The sequence below is a fragment of the Cyanistes caeruleus genome, chromosome 9 (assembly GCF_971803275.1).
Source record: "Cyanistes caeruleus chromosome 9, bCyaCae1.hap1.1, whole genome shotgun sequence".
Classification (NCBI taxonomy): domain Eukaryota; kingdom Metazoa; phylum Chordata; class Aves; order Passeriformes; family Paridae; genus Cyanistes; species Cyanistes caeruleus.
Genome location: NC_141709.1, coordinates 20,148,627 through 20,163,823, shown reverse-complemented (window position 1 = coordinate 20,163,823; position 15,197 = coordinate 20,148,627). Strand labels below are relative to the sequence as shown.

Genomic DNA, 15,197 nt, shown 5'->3' with positions numbered 1-15,197 from the left:
TTTGCATAAGTTTATTGCAGGCTCAGTGTTTATACTGTAAATTCTATGGGACAAGGAAAGTGTTTGTTACTGAATTTAAAGGCCCATGCCATTCATGAGGTCTAAGTAGGTTTATTACTTATTGGCTTGATTGTACATAAGAAAATTGATGCTGGAGTGAGTAATGGCAGCTTTCAATTATGTATTGAAAAGAGACAGATATTAGCATTAAAAATAGGTGAGGAAAAGCCAGGTAACCCTGTGCAGTATGCCTTTTCCACCTCAACGTTTAAAAATGCAGCAGAAGTGGCAGCAGTGCACAGATGCCTTTAAAGCTGCTAAAAATCACTAAATACAGGAATTCATGACTACTCCCATCCCTGTGAGAAATGACTGACCATTATTAATGAGATCTCACACATTCCCTCCAAATCCATCTAGTCCAAATGGTCATCTGGAAGTTCCCAAAGCTCTCAGTGGATTTGTTTCAAATATTACCTACATGTCCATTTCCCTGCACAGTGACTGGCACAGAATATCTAATATCCTAAGCACTCTATTAAAATTTGACACATATACTGATCTTTGTAATGAAGTCTCACATTATAGGATGTGACTCACTCATTAACATCAATCACTAGAAATAAAAGCAGCTTAGAACTTATTCTTTATGCGTTTTGAATTAAGTCACTTCTAGGAGATTGTATGCACTGTGAACATAACAATCACACAAAATTATCAAATACCAACAGTAGTATCAAATATCAAATATCAACAACACACAGTGATATAATGAGAGCAAAATTTGATGTGTAAACTTACTGGGGGTCCTGGTTTTCCTCTTATCCCTGGGGGTCCTGGTAAACCAAGAGCACCCTGAAAAAAGAAAGCTATTAAATACACATGAAAATTAATTGTTGTGTTATGTTGGAAGTAATAAATTGCTATATTTTTACACCAGAAACTGGTTTCAAAAGAATTCTGCAGGTTGAAAACTATCTTCTAACATTCAGCTTTCATCAAAAGAGTTCTCACAGGATGTACTGTTTCAGTGACTTCTGATGTACTAGCCAAACAGGAAAGAAGATCCTTATTTATCTCAGTTTGATGATGGGAAGGAGCATGCCAGACTGTGTGCTGCTGCCAAACACAGTAGGTCCAGGTGAGCTGCAGATGAACCTCCAGGGTCAAGGGAAAAATACCTTTTACAACAGTTCCTTAGAAAGACTGAGATCACACCATAATCCTTGTTTGATGCATCTCCATACACACAGCTGCCAGAATTCTTCTTGTGCCCTATACTTGTCTTTGTGCACACTTTCCATAGCTGAGTTTTAATTAGCACAGAATTTCTTTTAAATATGTTAATACAGTGATATCCAGAAAGTATTACTCCTGCATTCTACTTTCATACAACCTGCTGCATTTCAAGAGACTCATAAGCCTGATGAAGTTGCTGAAATTGGATAATTTTGTACAACAATGCAATTATAACTTACCTTGTCTCCTGGGTAGCCCTGATCTCCTGGCTCTCCTGCAAGGCCATGTTCACCCTAAACAACATATAATTTTATACAGACATATGTATGTGGCTTTAAGCGGGGTCGTTTTCAGAAACAGAGAATAAGAAAGATGAATTCAATGTTCACAATTTAAATTTAACACAGATCTTTGACAATGCAAGGTGTTGCACTGAAATACCTCTTCCAGGAAAGTCTAAAGACCCAGACTGGATAGTACGATGTTCAATAGTTAGTGTTCTGTTCAGAAAAAGTTTGGACTAAAGTACCAGATCATGTGTCTGACATAAATTTAAAAAATAAAAGTCAGAAGACAAAAGAAATCAAAAGGAAAAAGGGAAGGGACTTTGTTAGGTATTACACTCAAGTTCTAGTGAAGGAAGCCTGAAAGAGCTGTATCTCCAAGATAATGAAAATATTTAAATCACCTTATCACCTTTCATTCCAGGCTGTCCCACACTCCCTGGGAAACCCTGTTAAAATAAAGAAAACATAAATCCAGTGCTTGACTATAATCTGGAAAGCAGCATAGGCACTTGGCTGTGGGATGATTAAATACCATACCATGGGCCCTGGAATTCCTGATGGTCCACTCGGTCCTGCTGGCCCAATGTCTCCCTATCAAACAGCAAGAAAGGTGACTGCATTTGGTGAAATGGAGTAACTTAAAGACTCCTAACAGAATGTGGCATTTTTGTGCATCACAGAGAGAAACAAAAATATTTTTTTAGGTTAATTTCTTAGGGCAAAAAAAAGTATCAGTGTCATGATTCCTCCACGTTTACAGTTCCCAACATCATCAGCAGAAACATGAGAAACAAAACTTCTCCTCTTCTCCTGTAGATTACAAATTCAAGAGAAGATCACAGTGCACAGATTTGGCAATGTAAATTAAGGGAGCTTTCTTTTGTACCGCAGTTGCACATTCAGTGGCCATTGCTGCTGTCCTTAGGCACAGCACTTCTCTGTGGGCATCAAATTTGGCTTAAAGAAGTTTTTCTATGATGAGTAGGACCATGAAAATCAGCCTTTTTAATGGCCTTTTTATTCAATTTCTCATCTATCAGTGACTTCTATGAATTAAAAGAAAAAATTTTTAAAAAAATTAAAAAAAGAGAGATGCTACTCTAAATTCCAAGCATGCAAAATCAGCCCTACATTCTGATGGGCATGCTAACCTTTTCTGTTCTAATGCACCTTCAGAGTCCTTATTACATTATTTATTTGGGATTTATTTAGGCAGTTTTATTTAGTTTTATAACAGGAAATAAAAAAACCTGAATCACGAAAAATTAGGAATCTTTAAAGAATTTAAGAACCTTTAAAGATCAGCAGATCAGCACAGCAACAATATTAATGAAAAAGCATGAGCTAAACATAAAACCTGACCTAGAATAGTTAAAACTATATTACAAAGGGAGAAGTCTGTGTACTTGCTGCCTATTCAACCTCAGGGGACAAAAACCCCAAAAGGGCAATGTTATATCACTATGGCTATGCAAGAATTTAACAACACATATGAATAAAGAAATTTTTTGCCACTTGCTGAGAGTGATATGGAAAAGATGAGATGGACATCTATGCATTTCCAGTTCAGCACACATTCATTATTCTCTGGAGACTCTTTCAGCAATGTTAGCAACCACATTTTTCTTCAGCCACCATCAGACTTAAGGCTCAGTGAAGAAAAAGCAAGACCAATCACTTAGTGTCTTAATGGTGCTTGGTAGAGCTCCCAAGAAAATTGCCACTCCACATTGCTTTAGCTTTTCATGACTGCTTAAATTATATATTCTGTCATGCTAGCTGATCAAGCAAATTGCTTATGTTGCTGTCTCAGATGTGTGCTACATATTCTAGTTCAGCAAGGCATTTATGCAGTAATGATACTGAAAGTTGAAATGCAGGTAACAACAGCATTGATTGGAAATCCACAGAGGGATACTGAACTGGGAAATTTGGCTTACAATAGCAACAGGAAGAAATTCCAAAACAGCTTTAAAACATTCAGGTTCATTAAACACCTCTCATAGTCTCCAGATACATTGTGTGATTTAATTAACAGCAAAGAACTGAAACTACACAAAAATAAAACTGAAAAAGTATTACTTTTTCATTTAAACTTAATTTATTGAATTAAATTTATTAAAACTGAATTAGTTATTCTGTCAGGTTTTTAAATCTTTCTCCACCTACAACAGCCGTGCTATATGTTAACGTATGCTTATCACTTTGGATAAAACTTGCTGATCAATAAAACCTGCAGATACATGAAGCGTGCCTTTTTCCAACATTTCTACGTGACAAGTGAAACTAAAAGCAAATTCCTTCTTCCAGTCAAAAAGATAAAAATACCAGAAAAGGAAAATTAATGTTTTCCTAGTATTAGGTGGGTTTTTAAAAGGAAAAAGAAATTAAAAAGAAAAACTAATTCAGGTATCTAGCAGAAAATTTTCTGAAACTCTTCATCTTATTAAAACTCATGGTCTTGCTAAGTCTTGAAAGAATGACTGTTCATCCAGCCAAAGCTCTGAACTTGGCAACAGCTTTGTATATTGAAAAAAATCATAGATGGAAGGAATTACTGGACTCAGCTTGCTGTTGCTGCTCATTTTGCCATTGTTCTCATGAACAAAGAGAAAAATATAACTCTTGACACTGCACACAGCTTGGCTGGACAAGCTACTTGAATTGATACTCTTGGATTCTGCCAGAAAAATTTATTTAATCTCATGCTCAATACTGCATCTTGTAGTAGTATAATGTATTATGATTGACTAAGTATTCTAAAGCAAACACTGAGGATTGTAGCTCTTTAGTCAGTTTTGGATGACAATTAGCATCTGCCTGGACAAGAGGAAGCTGAGGCCAGGGAGCACAGACCCATTTAGAGAGCAGAGGTGGCTGAGGAACAGGGCTGCGCCACACGGGCTGTACCTGCAGATGCTGGGGTCACCTGAAACTCCCCCAGGGTCCTGGTGAAATTCTGCTACAGATTAGAGAGTGCAATGGTCCCTTGTAAAGAAACTCTGAATATGATTTCTCTATTTCACAAAAACCACTCAATCTCTCTCTAAGTGATTGCAACTCAGCAAGAAGGCACGTGCAGCTTTGATCCTGCAAACATTTATGCTCGTGAACTCTAGGTAGGGCTAAACAGTGAAGTTTTAGTCAAAATAATCAGGAACAGTAACTTTCTGGAAGTGACATATAGTAGGCTTTTTTAAAAAACCTCAGGTACATCTGTACAATTATAAAAGTCTTTGAGATTAAATTCCAAAGACAGTCATGTAAGAGAGAAAAGCAAGCCACAATTCTAAGCAAATTCCCAAGAGTGCAAGTTCCAGTTTCACAAGAGCGTCAATTGGCCTGACTCTGTCAACTGACAAGAGCACAGAAAATCATGTTTGCATGATGAAGGCTGGAAGCTACAGAGGTTTCTCGACCAAGCTTTTGTTTTCACTATAGCAATGCCATAATAATCCTAATCAGGCAGCAAAGGATGATTACAGGAATCCTTTTTTGTTATGAACAAATAATTAGAAAGAGTAACAACTGAACTCAACTGCTGTGCTTCAAAGGAAAAGTGAGATGACCATCACTGTAAAGTACAAACTTATCAAGAATGTTTCAGATCTGTAGATATCAAAAAAACCCACAAAGTAAACACTTCCTTAATTCAACAGCAAACACTTATTATTTCTCCTTGTTAAGAACATGGCTGTGTAGCCAGACATGACTGAGACAACATCAAGAATCAGAGGTCCTCTATGAGTAAAGCCAAGAATTAAAAGAAACAAGGGAGTGAGATTATTCAGAATGACAGTCTTTCCCACCTTCTGTAGCACCCACAGAGCTTCTCTGGCACAGTTGATAGGTACAACTACTGCGTGCAACTCCAAAGTAAGCATCACAGCCTTATACTCTATATATATATATATATATAAATTAATATGGTATTGTAAATGTGATAAAGTAATTTGTCTTAGAAAATCTGCTTTGAATTTGGTAGCCATATTCAGGAACCAGTGAGGACTATTGTCCTTAAAATGTTTGAAAACATTGCACCCTTCACACTGGCTTTAGTGCTATAAACTAGCAAACTTGGTAATTTAAAATAAAAAAAAACCAAACTGGATCAGAAACAAACATTCAAATCCACAGCAAGTACAGAAATGCTCCATGCTGACAACATTATAGCACTTTTGTAGAGTGACATTATTTAAAATCATGGCTGTCTAAAACATAAGCTGTTTAAATCCTTGAATTTTCCTAATTGTTCCTAATTGTTTTTATTATTTCAAACACACAAGACAAAAGCTCTAATGCAGCCACATAAAAGTAAGTAATAAAAGTATACTCACTCTTAGTCCTGGAAATCCAGGAGGACCAACACCACCAACAATTCCCTTTAAAGAAAGTTAATCTTAGATTATCTGAATTTTACCATTTAGAAAGAAATCCCATTGAGAAGATAAAAGTAATCTACAAAGCAAGTCGGTTTTGATTTTTAAAGAGTTTCCAAAGAGTGACAGCTTATCAATGTTTAGAGAAATACACTTAGTACTCCACTACTGCCTCTGCCACAGCTTAACTCAGAAGAGGCTGAAACACTGCCAAAAATTGTTGCTAAATTTCTTTGCCCTGTGTGAAACAGGTATTGTAGCCCTGCAGATCACCTTGTCTCATGCAAGGTGTCCCAACGCCTGGCACCTGCTGGCCAGTGCATGACATACACAGGGCCCACTGCAGCCTGTTGGCACCCACAGGGAAGGGAAGTTTTATGCAAGCAAACCTAAGGCCATTCTGAAAGTGCCCAACTGGGCATGGCTGCTGGACATGGCACAGAGGACACCTTTGTGCTCTCCTCCCTCCTCAGGTGCCTACACACTCTCTCCAACCTGCTCTAAACTATCCACAGGGGAAGCTGAATGCTCCAGCAACATCCTCCAAGGCAGACTGACATCCTCAGAGAATTGAGAGGGTGTTGTGGAAATGAAGGATGCCATTAGTCAGTTAAGCAGAAGAAATTAGGCATGGAGACAAATGTCATTAGTGTCAAGTCAGCACATAGGAAGAAATGTCTTCCCTTCAAGTTCCTGCTGCCACAGGCCTCCTCAGGCAGCCCCTGGTCTCCAGTGCCAGCTCACAGAGAGGCTCTGTAAATATGCCATTAGCTCTGCAGACCCCTGCAGCTGCAGCACTGGCCCCTTGCCTGAACAAGCCCTGGAGGGTGAGCTCTGGGGGAGGAGGGGAGAGGGGTTGCTGCCTGTCAAAGAAGGCAGTAAGATCAGCAGCTGTCTTGGCAGATTAGATGGAACTTGTTTGCAAATGCTCACAGTAAAACAGGCTTCTTTGTAACGTGCAAGTCTGTAATTTCAGATCCAGGCTTTCTGAGCTTGTTTCTATTAAAGTACTGTTCTGCAGATCTTGCAGGAAGACAATGTCTGCTTTATCAGGAATGGAAGGAGACTTGGGAACATGAGGAGGCGAAGGAAGAACTCACCTTTTAATATCATTTGCAAAGCAGTTGGTGACACTCAACCCCTCAGTGGGTTTCCAAGATGAAAACCACACTGATACCACCTGATATTCCAACAAGGGAAGCTTTGCCTTAGGGACCACAAATGCATAAGAATTTTTTTCCTGTGTTCCTTAATGTTGACAAGAAACATTGATAACCTACCAGCAAAATTCATGTAAGCTTTCTAAAACAAGTTTCTAACATGGCTGTCAAGGCAGACCTTCAAAAAATAGAGAAACTGTCTAGCTGATAACTCCATGCCATATCAGAAAAATCTTTAGATGCAAGCTGATAATTTCCCAAGGAGCATCCAACAATACAAGATGATTTAAATCAGCTGCTCATTTATCCAGCATTTATTGCTGTTCTTTTCTCTTGCCCAAAGCCTTTCACTGGTTTCTGACACCAAAGGAAACCTGAGTCTGGAGTTTGCAGCCAGAGTTTCCCTACAAATAGAGAAAGACAGCAAAGCTCATTTGAGGGCAGCCTGTGCAGTGATGTGACTGTGCCACAGGCTGAACACCACACTGGAAGGGCACACACTGCCAAGGACAAAGCTGTTATCACACTGATTACAATGCACCAAATGACATGCTAGCATAATTGTGTTTAGTTCCAGTTCAAAGGATGAAATCAACTATCAAATGCACAAGCACACTAAAGCTGGGGTTTTACATACAGGCAGAATCCTATTTTGTTAAGGTGATCTTAGAATAATGGTTTAAATAAACAACAGAGTCATATCTAATGCAAGAATTTTTGAAGACAGAGCAGTCATCAGTAATGCAATGAGGACAGTAAGAGATCTGATTCTCAAGGTAGTCAGCATATGCAGCAGTAGAAAATGTGTTCTCTCGGCAGCTTTCTGAATATTTTATTCCTCTTTTATATACTTATTATAGTATTTTCCTAGAAATTTGCATTGGAAAATTAACAGTCCAAAATTTGCCTATGGACTTCAAGACATTTCTTTTGAAGGAAAAGTCTCCTTTAATTTTGGAGATGAGTTACTATTGAGTTTTACAAATTTTATCATGTTGTTCAACACACAATTCAATACTTACAGGACTTCCATCTGGACCAGGGGGGCCTCTATTTCCAAAGTCACCTGGAAAACCCTAAAGCAGAATAAAAAAATACCTGTTCTTCATTATTCAAGACATGAAAGGTGGCCTGAACATTGAATCCCTATAGGTTTGGGGAATTCATAAGTCATAAACCCAAAATGATACAACTATACAGAATGGAAACATATGGAAAAAGCAGACAACTGAATTACTTTGAGAGCTATATTAAAGTATTACTTGAATTGTTTCCTATTTCTTATTTTTAACTCAATTCTCATCCTGATAGCTTCAACATTCACTAAAACATTTGTCCTTCCTTACTTACCTCCAAATACTAATAGTTGGCATCTCAGTATGAGATCTCATATTCATTAGAAATCAAAATTTTCATCTTTCTAAACAATGTGGACACTTTCTTTAGTCTGCATCTAGACACTGAAACAATAACTCAAGACATAGTAAAACCTCATTTATTTTATTAGAGTTTTGACTTCAGAGACTAGATTATAAGAACAGGAAAGAAATCTGATTTGCTAAGTCAAGCATCGAAGTTTAAAACAGAATTTCCATTTCTTGCTTCAGAAAGAAAATGGAATGGAATTCCTTCACTTTATTGGCTCTAATCTTCCTTCCTTCCTGTTAGGGTTTTGAAAATTGCTTTACTTCTTTCAGATGTTGCCCACTGCAGAAGCACATAAGTTGCTGGGGATAACAGATTTGATGTTTTGTTTGGGTTTTTTAGCAGGGGGGTAAGGGTGTGAGGGTGGTGTGAGAGGTTTTTTAATTAATTTTTAACAGTTGAGTATTGCTAGGCAGATCTCACTATTTTACTGGAAGACCCACATGTAGCTAACTAGAATATCATGCTATTAGTTTGAAGCAGTACCAGGAAATATTTTCATGATTGCCTTGTATTCACTGTATGAAATTAAGAGAAGTGAGGTAGTGCAGATCTACAGAGTAGTCAAAATAATTTCTGAACCAGAGTCTAAGGCTAGGAGTTCACCAGAAAAATTGCAAAATAGTAAGCTGGAAAGGGCTTCTACCTGGAAAAATCCAAGCTATGGCACTCAAACCCAACCAAGAGACTTTTCTTGGAAATGAAAAATGTCCCACAGTATTATTAGAGTACTGAGATAATGGAGAGATGCACTGACCTCAAGAAATCAGCCACAAAGAACCTGAGCATTATTAATCCATATCCATGGAAAAAGGGGCACATCCCATCCTTACAATAATTTTTATGTGAAATGCTCTTTGTCTTTTCAGTGTTTCAGTATCTTTTTACCTCTCCATGTGTATCAGGAACAGTACTTTAAGGCATTAACCTTTCACCTCTGTAAGACCATGTTCAAACCTGCTGCAGGTCAAAGGTACAATTCATTTGGCCTTTTTAAGCTACTTTGTTTGGAGGGTATCCACACAGCTGTCCAGCTCAGGACTTGCTACAGCAGTGACTTCCCTTAATGGAATGGGGGATATACATCATCATCCAATAGTATTCCAACAGTAGTCAGGAAGACAACATAGAAGTGCCTCAAAGAGATGGAAAAATCATATCATAAATCAAAGTAGTTAAAGCACTGCTTAAGCCATATTTGGCTTTAATAACAAGCCAAACTTTTATAAAAATCAAGGCAAAGTTTTATGCATATATATACATGCATGTACACTGCTAAAATATGTTGAAACAACTGAATAGCTATTAATCCTCATCATCATGCATGATAATGTGAAGCAGAGACATGCCTTCTGTAGCATATTTTGGGTTGATTTTAGATGGACTTTTTTTTTCTGCTTTCCCCGTTAATTCAGAAAAGCTAAACACAGGAATTCCTCTCATAAGGAATTAATATCTTGTTCAGCATCTGATCACAGAACTCACAAATAAGAATCTATAGTTGTAAGATCTGACAATACAGGTATTCACATTTTTATCACTTTATCACTTGAAAAGTAGAGATTCTTAGGGAATGGTCAATAAAGCAGATTTAATTGACTCTTAGGGTTGTGCACCTTTGGTAATTTTTTTCCTAGCTCTGAAAATGCAGTGTAAAATTTTACATATGCAAAATGGATATTTGAGAGTGACTATGTTGTTAAAAGCTACAAATTAATAGGATGAATTTATGATTAGAAGATTAATTTATGACCCTTTCCTAAACAGCATATTTTGGTTGTACTGCCTACCATTGGTACATGTTGGAAGAGGCAGAATTGTCATAGACCACATGTATATTTTTTTGAATCTCACAAATGAGACCTCAATGGGAAAATGAAGGATGAAATGGGACAGTTTTACCAACCACACAGAATCACAAATGATGCAGCACAATCCCAGCATAGCAAGAGTTATAAAAGTGACAGGTCACCCACAGTCATTATAATCACATTCTCAACAGCACGTGTCTTTGAACTGATACTGAAAAATTTTAGTAAGTACAAAAAATATAAGCAAAATGAGCAGTCACAGAAGTATAAAACTGGAAGCAATATAATAATACTACTGTGCAACAACTGTTTTATTAAATCAATATTATCATTTAACATTATTATTAAGCATACAAAGGATGATTATTCATAACTTTAATATAAAACAGAATCTGAACTGTTTTTACTGTTACAGTGGACTTGATTACTAAATCCTTGGTAAAATTTACAAGGTCTGTTCTGACACATTGACAACTGGTTTTAACTAATCACAGACAGAAGAAAACTGTAAAAATCTTCCCACAAATAAAAGCAAAATGCATCATGCTAACAGGATAGAAAATGGATTAAAAATACTGCAGAACTTGCCTAATTTCATATTATGATGATATAACAGAAAGAAATTGAACACATATACTTCTACCACAAAATATTTTCTTAAAATGATATTGTATGCAAAACAAATATAAAATTCTAACAAATCCTCACTCTATAGATTCTGGCAATTGAATATTTTGTTCCATTTCAAATATGCCAGAAATGTTACAAATATGAACAACCGTTCAATAAACTTACAGAGTAGCAGTATTTTGTCAATTATAAATGTTTACAATCCCTTGTATGATCCACTTCTTCTGTACTTTAAAATCACTTTCCAAAAATGAGATTATAGTTGGGATCTGATTTCTTTTAAAAAGACCTCTGTCAGTCAGACAGGGTTTTTATTTTCTCAAGTATTATTAGGGACAGTTTTGCCCAAAAAAATAAGTTGCATCCTGGAAAAAAAGGTAAGGACCCTGACTTCAGGCACTGTAGAATTCCTATGCCAAATTTATTTTAGTGACAGCACCCTGCCCCGAAGTATTGTTAACTCCAGGGCACTATGCCAAAAAAGCTTTGTCATTACAGCTATCATTGTTTTGGGGCTTAAAATAACACGTCTTCTCTAAGCTTGTGATGCAGTGAAGTACTTCAAGCCAGGTTCCCATGTGATTGCTCTCCTGGCTGGTCTCCACATTAGTAGCCTTTAGTCAAGTAAGGACTTTATAGATCACAGAAGGGAACTGGAATGGACCTTGGCATTGAGGAAATTACAGCAGTACAAAGAAGTCAGTACTGAATGAAGGTAATCACAGACATTCTGCAGAGGTGCTTTTGGTGCTCTCCCACCTATGTGAATCCTCTCTGAACAGAGGATTATATTTTTTATACAAATAGAAGTCCTTACAAAACACAGTCTGGCACTGACAGAAGCTCTGCTCTTACTGTAAATGGAAAATAACTGCTTACCACAGCACACACAGCACCAACTGACTGCTATGGACTGGGACAAATACTACACCAACCACCACACTGGCAGGCAGAAGCCCAGTGAAACCTGCCACAGAGACTGACAGTAGAAGGCTAAACACATTTCAGTGTACCCTGCTGTCACTACACTTCCTATTTCACACTGAACCTTTGATTCCCATCCAGGTTCTCCTCCTTTGTAAATCCTGCATGTGACTCACTGGCAGAAGACATTGACAACTTCTGCGCGGGACTGATGGCACAGAGCCCTTCCTGCCCAGCACTCAGATGCAAAAGGAGGCATCTCAGCCCAGTTATATGACAACTACAATATGGTCTCACGGCAGCTTCAGAAAGAGCAGTCCATAGACTTACTGTAATTTTGCTTGTCTTTCTTTATATTAAAGCAATTCTTGTAGGCTAGTGACTTTTTTGGCTGGTGTTAGATCACACAGAAAACAAAACAATGAAACAAAATCCTCTACTACTTTCATAGAATACATCAGGGGCCAAATAATGATAATCATACTACTGCTGGACAAATTTGTTCAACATGGTAGATGAAAATCATCTGAACTGCTGAGCACAACTGACTACACAGCTGGAGAACCCCATGGTGTTTTCCAATCTCAAACCACAAGAAAGTTAAAACAGGAAACTCCTGGATAGCTTCAAAGACCTAAAATATTATGGTTGCAACAGAAAACAAAACATTTGACATTGAAGACACCACAGGAAATATGTAAACCTCGATAATGTATACTTGGCAGATTTGTGTTTATTCTCAGCTGTAGAAATATATGTTGAGTAGAGGACAGCATTAATTTACAACAGTCCAGAAATGTCAGACATTAGAAGAAGTTGATTTTCATCCAAACCAACACCAGACTTATGAAGCTTGCATCGTATCTGCACCTTGTGCTAGCAGCAATTTCATGGAATATATTTATGTGTTTCTGTCACTTTCTAACCCTCCTCATAGCTGACACCAGTAACCTGCCACAAGGCTCATAGTGATAAGCCTTCCACACTTCAAAACATCTAGCACTTATAACCTGCACAGAATCTGCAGTTCTGAAAAGTACTAACTGAAAGCAATAGAAAGTCATCTATGGAGAAAACTTAAAACTAAGTTTTCAGCTGATTAAAGCTGGAGTTAATTCCAGGTGGCTTTACACTGGCAGCAGGAATTGTAACAAGTATTAGAAGCTTTACCTGTCTCCCTTTAGGACCTCTTTTTCCATGGAGGCCTGGGATACCCTGAAAAAGAAATTACCCATCATAAGTAGGTTTTCATTTCTTCAATACTTAAAGTAATTAAACCTACATTTGATGGGAAAAACACAGTGTAAGAAGCAACATTAAAAAAAGAATTGAGCAAAGTATTATCAGGACAATGTCCTACAGCAGAAACACAAACTTTGCTTGTCATTACTGTGGCAATATCACAATAACTGAGAAAAAAGGCCTTGTTCTGCTTTCATCACAGTACATGTCCAGACAGCCTTTTTGCTCAAGTGCAGTAAGAGAAAGCTCAAGCACAGATAGAGATTAACACTTCCATTGCTGGTTCTACTGTAAAGAACATCTAACAAGAAACAAATACAAATCATCAAAAAGAAATTGCTTGAATGAGAAATATTCATTCACACTTTGCTGAAGAAAAAAAAAATAACCCTAATCCTTGCAGATTAAAGTAAAATAATACTTCACAGCTGCTCCTATTTTTCTTTAGCACCAGGACATTTCATTGATTAGACTGAATATGACCTATTCATCTTATTTTCCTCACATCAGTTTTATTTTTAGCCAAAAAATATTTAAATGAATCAATAAACCTTGTACATTTCCTCCCATTCTAACAGACACTGCATTACCACACAAACATCAACATTTCATTAATGTTCCATACCCTTTCTCCTTCAGGTCCTGGCTGTCCTGCCACACCTGGAGGTCCAATGAAACCCTAAAAACATAAGAACAAGGCTTGATTTCAAGGCTGCTTGTCCCTCAGTATATGGCAGCTATGGGAACATGACACAGAGATTAAATTCAGGCTCATTTGAAACTAACAGTGAAGCTCTAGAAATTTAAATGTGACTGAGATTTACTCTCCAACCAACAGCAAAAACAGTTTTCTGTTATAAGGGTACAGAATCAGTTAATGAAGAAGTACTAAGTTAATATTAGAAGTACTTCTAATAAGACATGGTTGCATCAGATGTATTATTTGTTTGAACAGATGAAATCAGCAACTTTTTTATTAAATTAACCTTATTCAGAAACTCCATTGGAAAAGAAGTTCTCATATTTAATAACACCGTGTGATCACTGCTATATGTAAGAGTTCATACAAGAAAAACATTTATAAGCAGAATGTTTTTCTTATAGTTCAGTCACAATGCTTTTCTCTCCCACTATTCCTCAGTTGTATGGAGAAATGGATGCTGCACTACCAGATTCAAACTGAGATTGGAATAAAAATATTAAATTAGTTACTAAAATTTAATTACTTGCTTTCATATATCTCCAGTAGTAATGGTTTAATTTCATGGGGATTGATTTTTTTTATTTTTTTTTTTAATTATGGAAGATGGTGCCTACCCTGTCATCCAGCCCTAACAAAAGTAAGGAAAACAAAGGCACATCTACTTTCTACAGTTAAAACAGCTGAGAAACAGAGCACAGATTGATTACAGGAATATTTTAAACCTAAAGCTCTAAAAATGCTTCATACCATGTTGCTATACACCTCCATGGCACAGGAGTACGTGTCAAGAGGGCTGTCATCGTTTTTACTGGAAATTACTTTTAGAATTCATACACAAGATTTAGCCTTGAGGTGTTTTTCCCTAAAATTAGTCACACATTGGCCATTTTTAGCTTTGTGTAAACAGAGAAGCAGTAACTTTTAGGAAAGGGACTGGGATCACTTATGTCTTGTTTGTTGAAGGGAGAACAAGTCAAAATGCAGATGAGAATCTGAACAAAAATAAACGGAAGAAACATAAAAGAAACAATCCCTGAGGGTGCAATATCTGTTGGCACTTGATCCTGCCAAACTAATTTTTCTCATCACCGTAATCAAAACTGTCATTAAAAAAACCCAAAAAACCATTCCAAAACCCCCAGACGTGTGTTCAAGAAGCTGCTGCAGGTAAAGGCTTCTCGTAACTACACTAAAAGAACAAGACAAAGTAACTCTTGCAACACAATAGGATTATATCAATAGATACTTGAGAACACAATACACTGCTGAGCAACCTGTACATGAGCTGAAGGCCTGAAAACACCCAGCAAAAGCCTCCTTCAGATCCTAGATACAACCAGAAACATAAAAGTTTCTGGAAACCTGTGCCTAGTCCTTGGTAGTGAGAGTCAGTCTAA

General features: G+C 37.2%; 1 protein-coding gene across 2 annotated transcripts in view; it reads right to left on the bottom strand.

Moving 5' to 3' along the window:
* Positions 1-15,197, bottom strand: part of COL24A1 (collagen type XXIV alpha 1 chain) — a 126,174-nt gene that overhangs the window by 73,607 nt on the left and 37,370 nt on the right. For both annotated transcript variants that reach the window (XR_015290352.1, XM_086901536.1), the window contains exons 11-18: positions 13,723-13,776; positions 13,026-13,070; positions 8,088-8,141; positions 5,864-5,908; positions 2,064-2,117; positions 1,928-1,972; positions 1,479-1,532; positions 802-855 (exon numbers count right to left, since the gene is read on the bottom strand). Coding sequence is in view for 1 of the 2 variants with exons in the window: in XM_086901536.1 (XP_086757662.1) it covers positions 802-855; positions 1,479-1,532; positions 1,928-1,972; positions 2,064-2,117; positions 5,864-5,908; positions 8,088-8,141; positions 13,026-13,070; positions 13,723-13,776 (405 nt within the window). In the remaining variant the exon portion in view is untranslated. The remainder of the gene's footprint in view (positions 1-801; positions 856-1,478; positions 1,533-1,927; positions 1,973-2,063; positions 2,118-5,863; positions 5,909-8,087; positions 8,142-13,025; positions 13,071-13,722; positions 13,777-15,197) is intronic.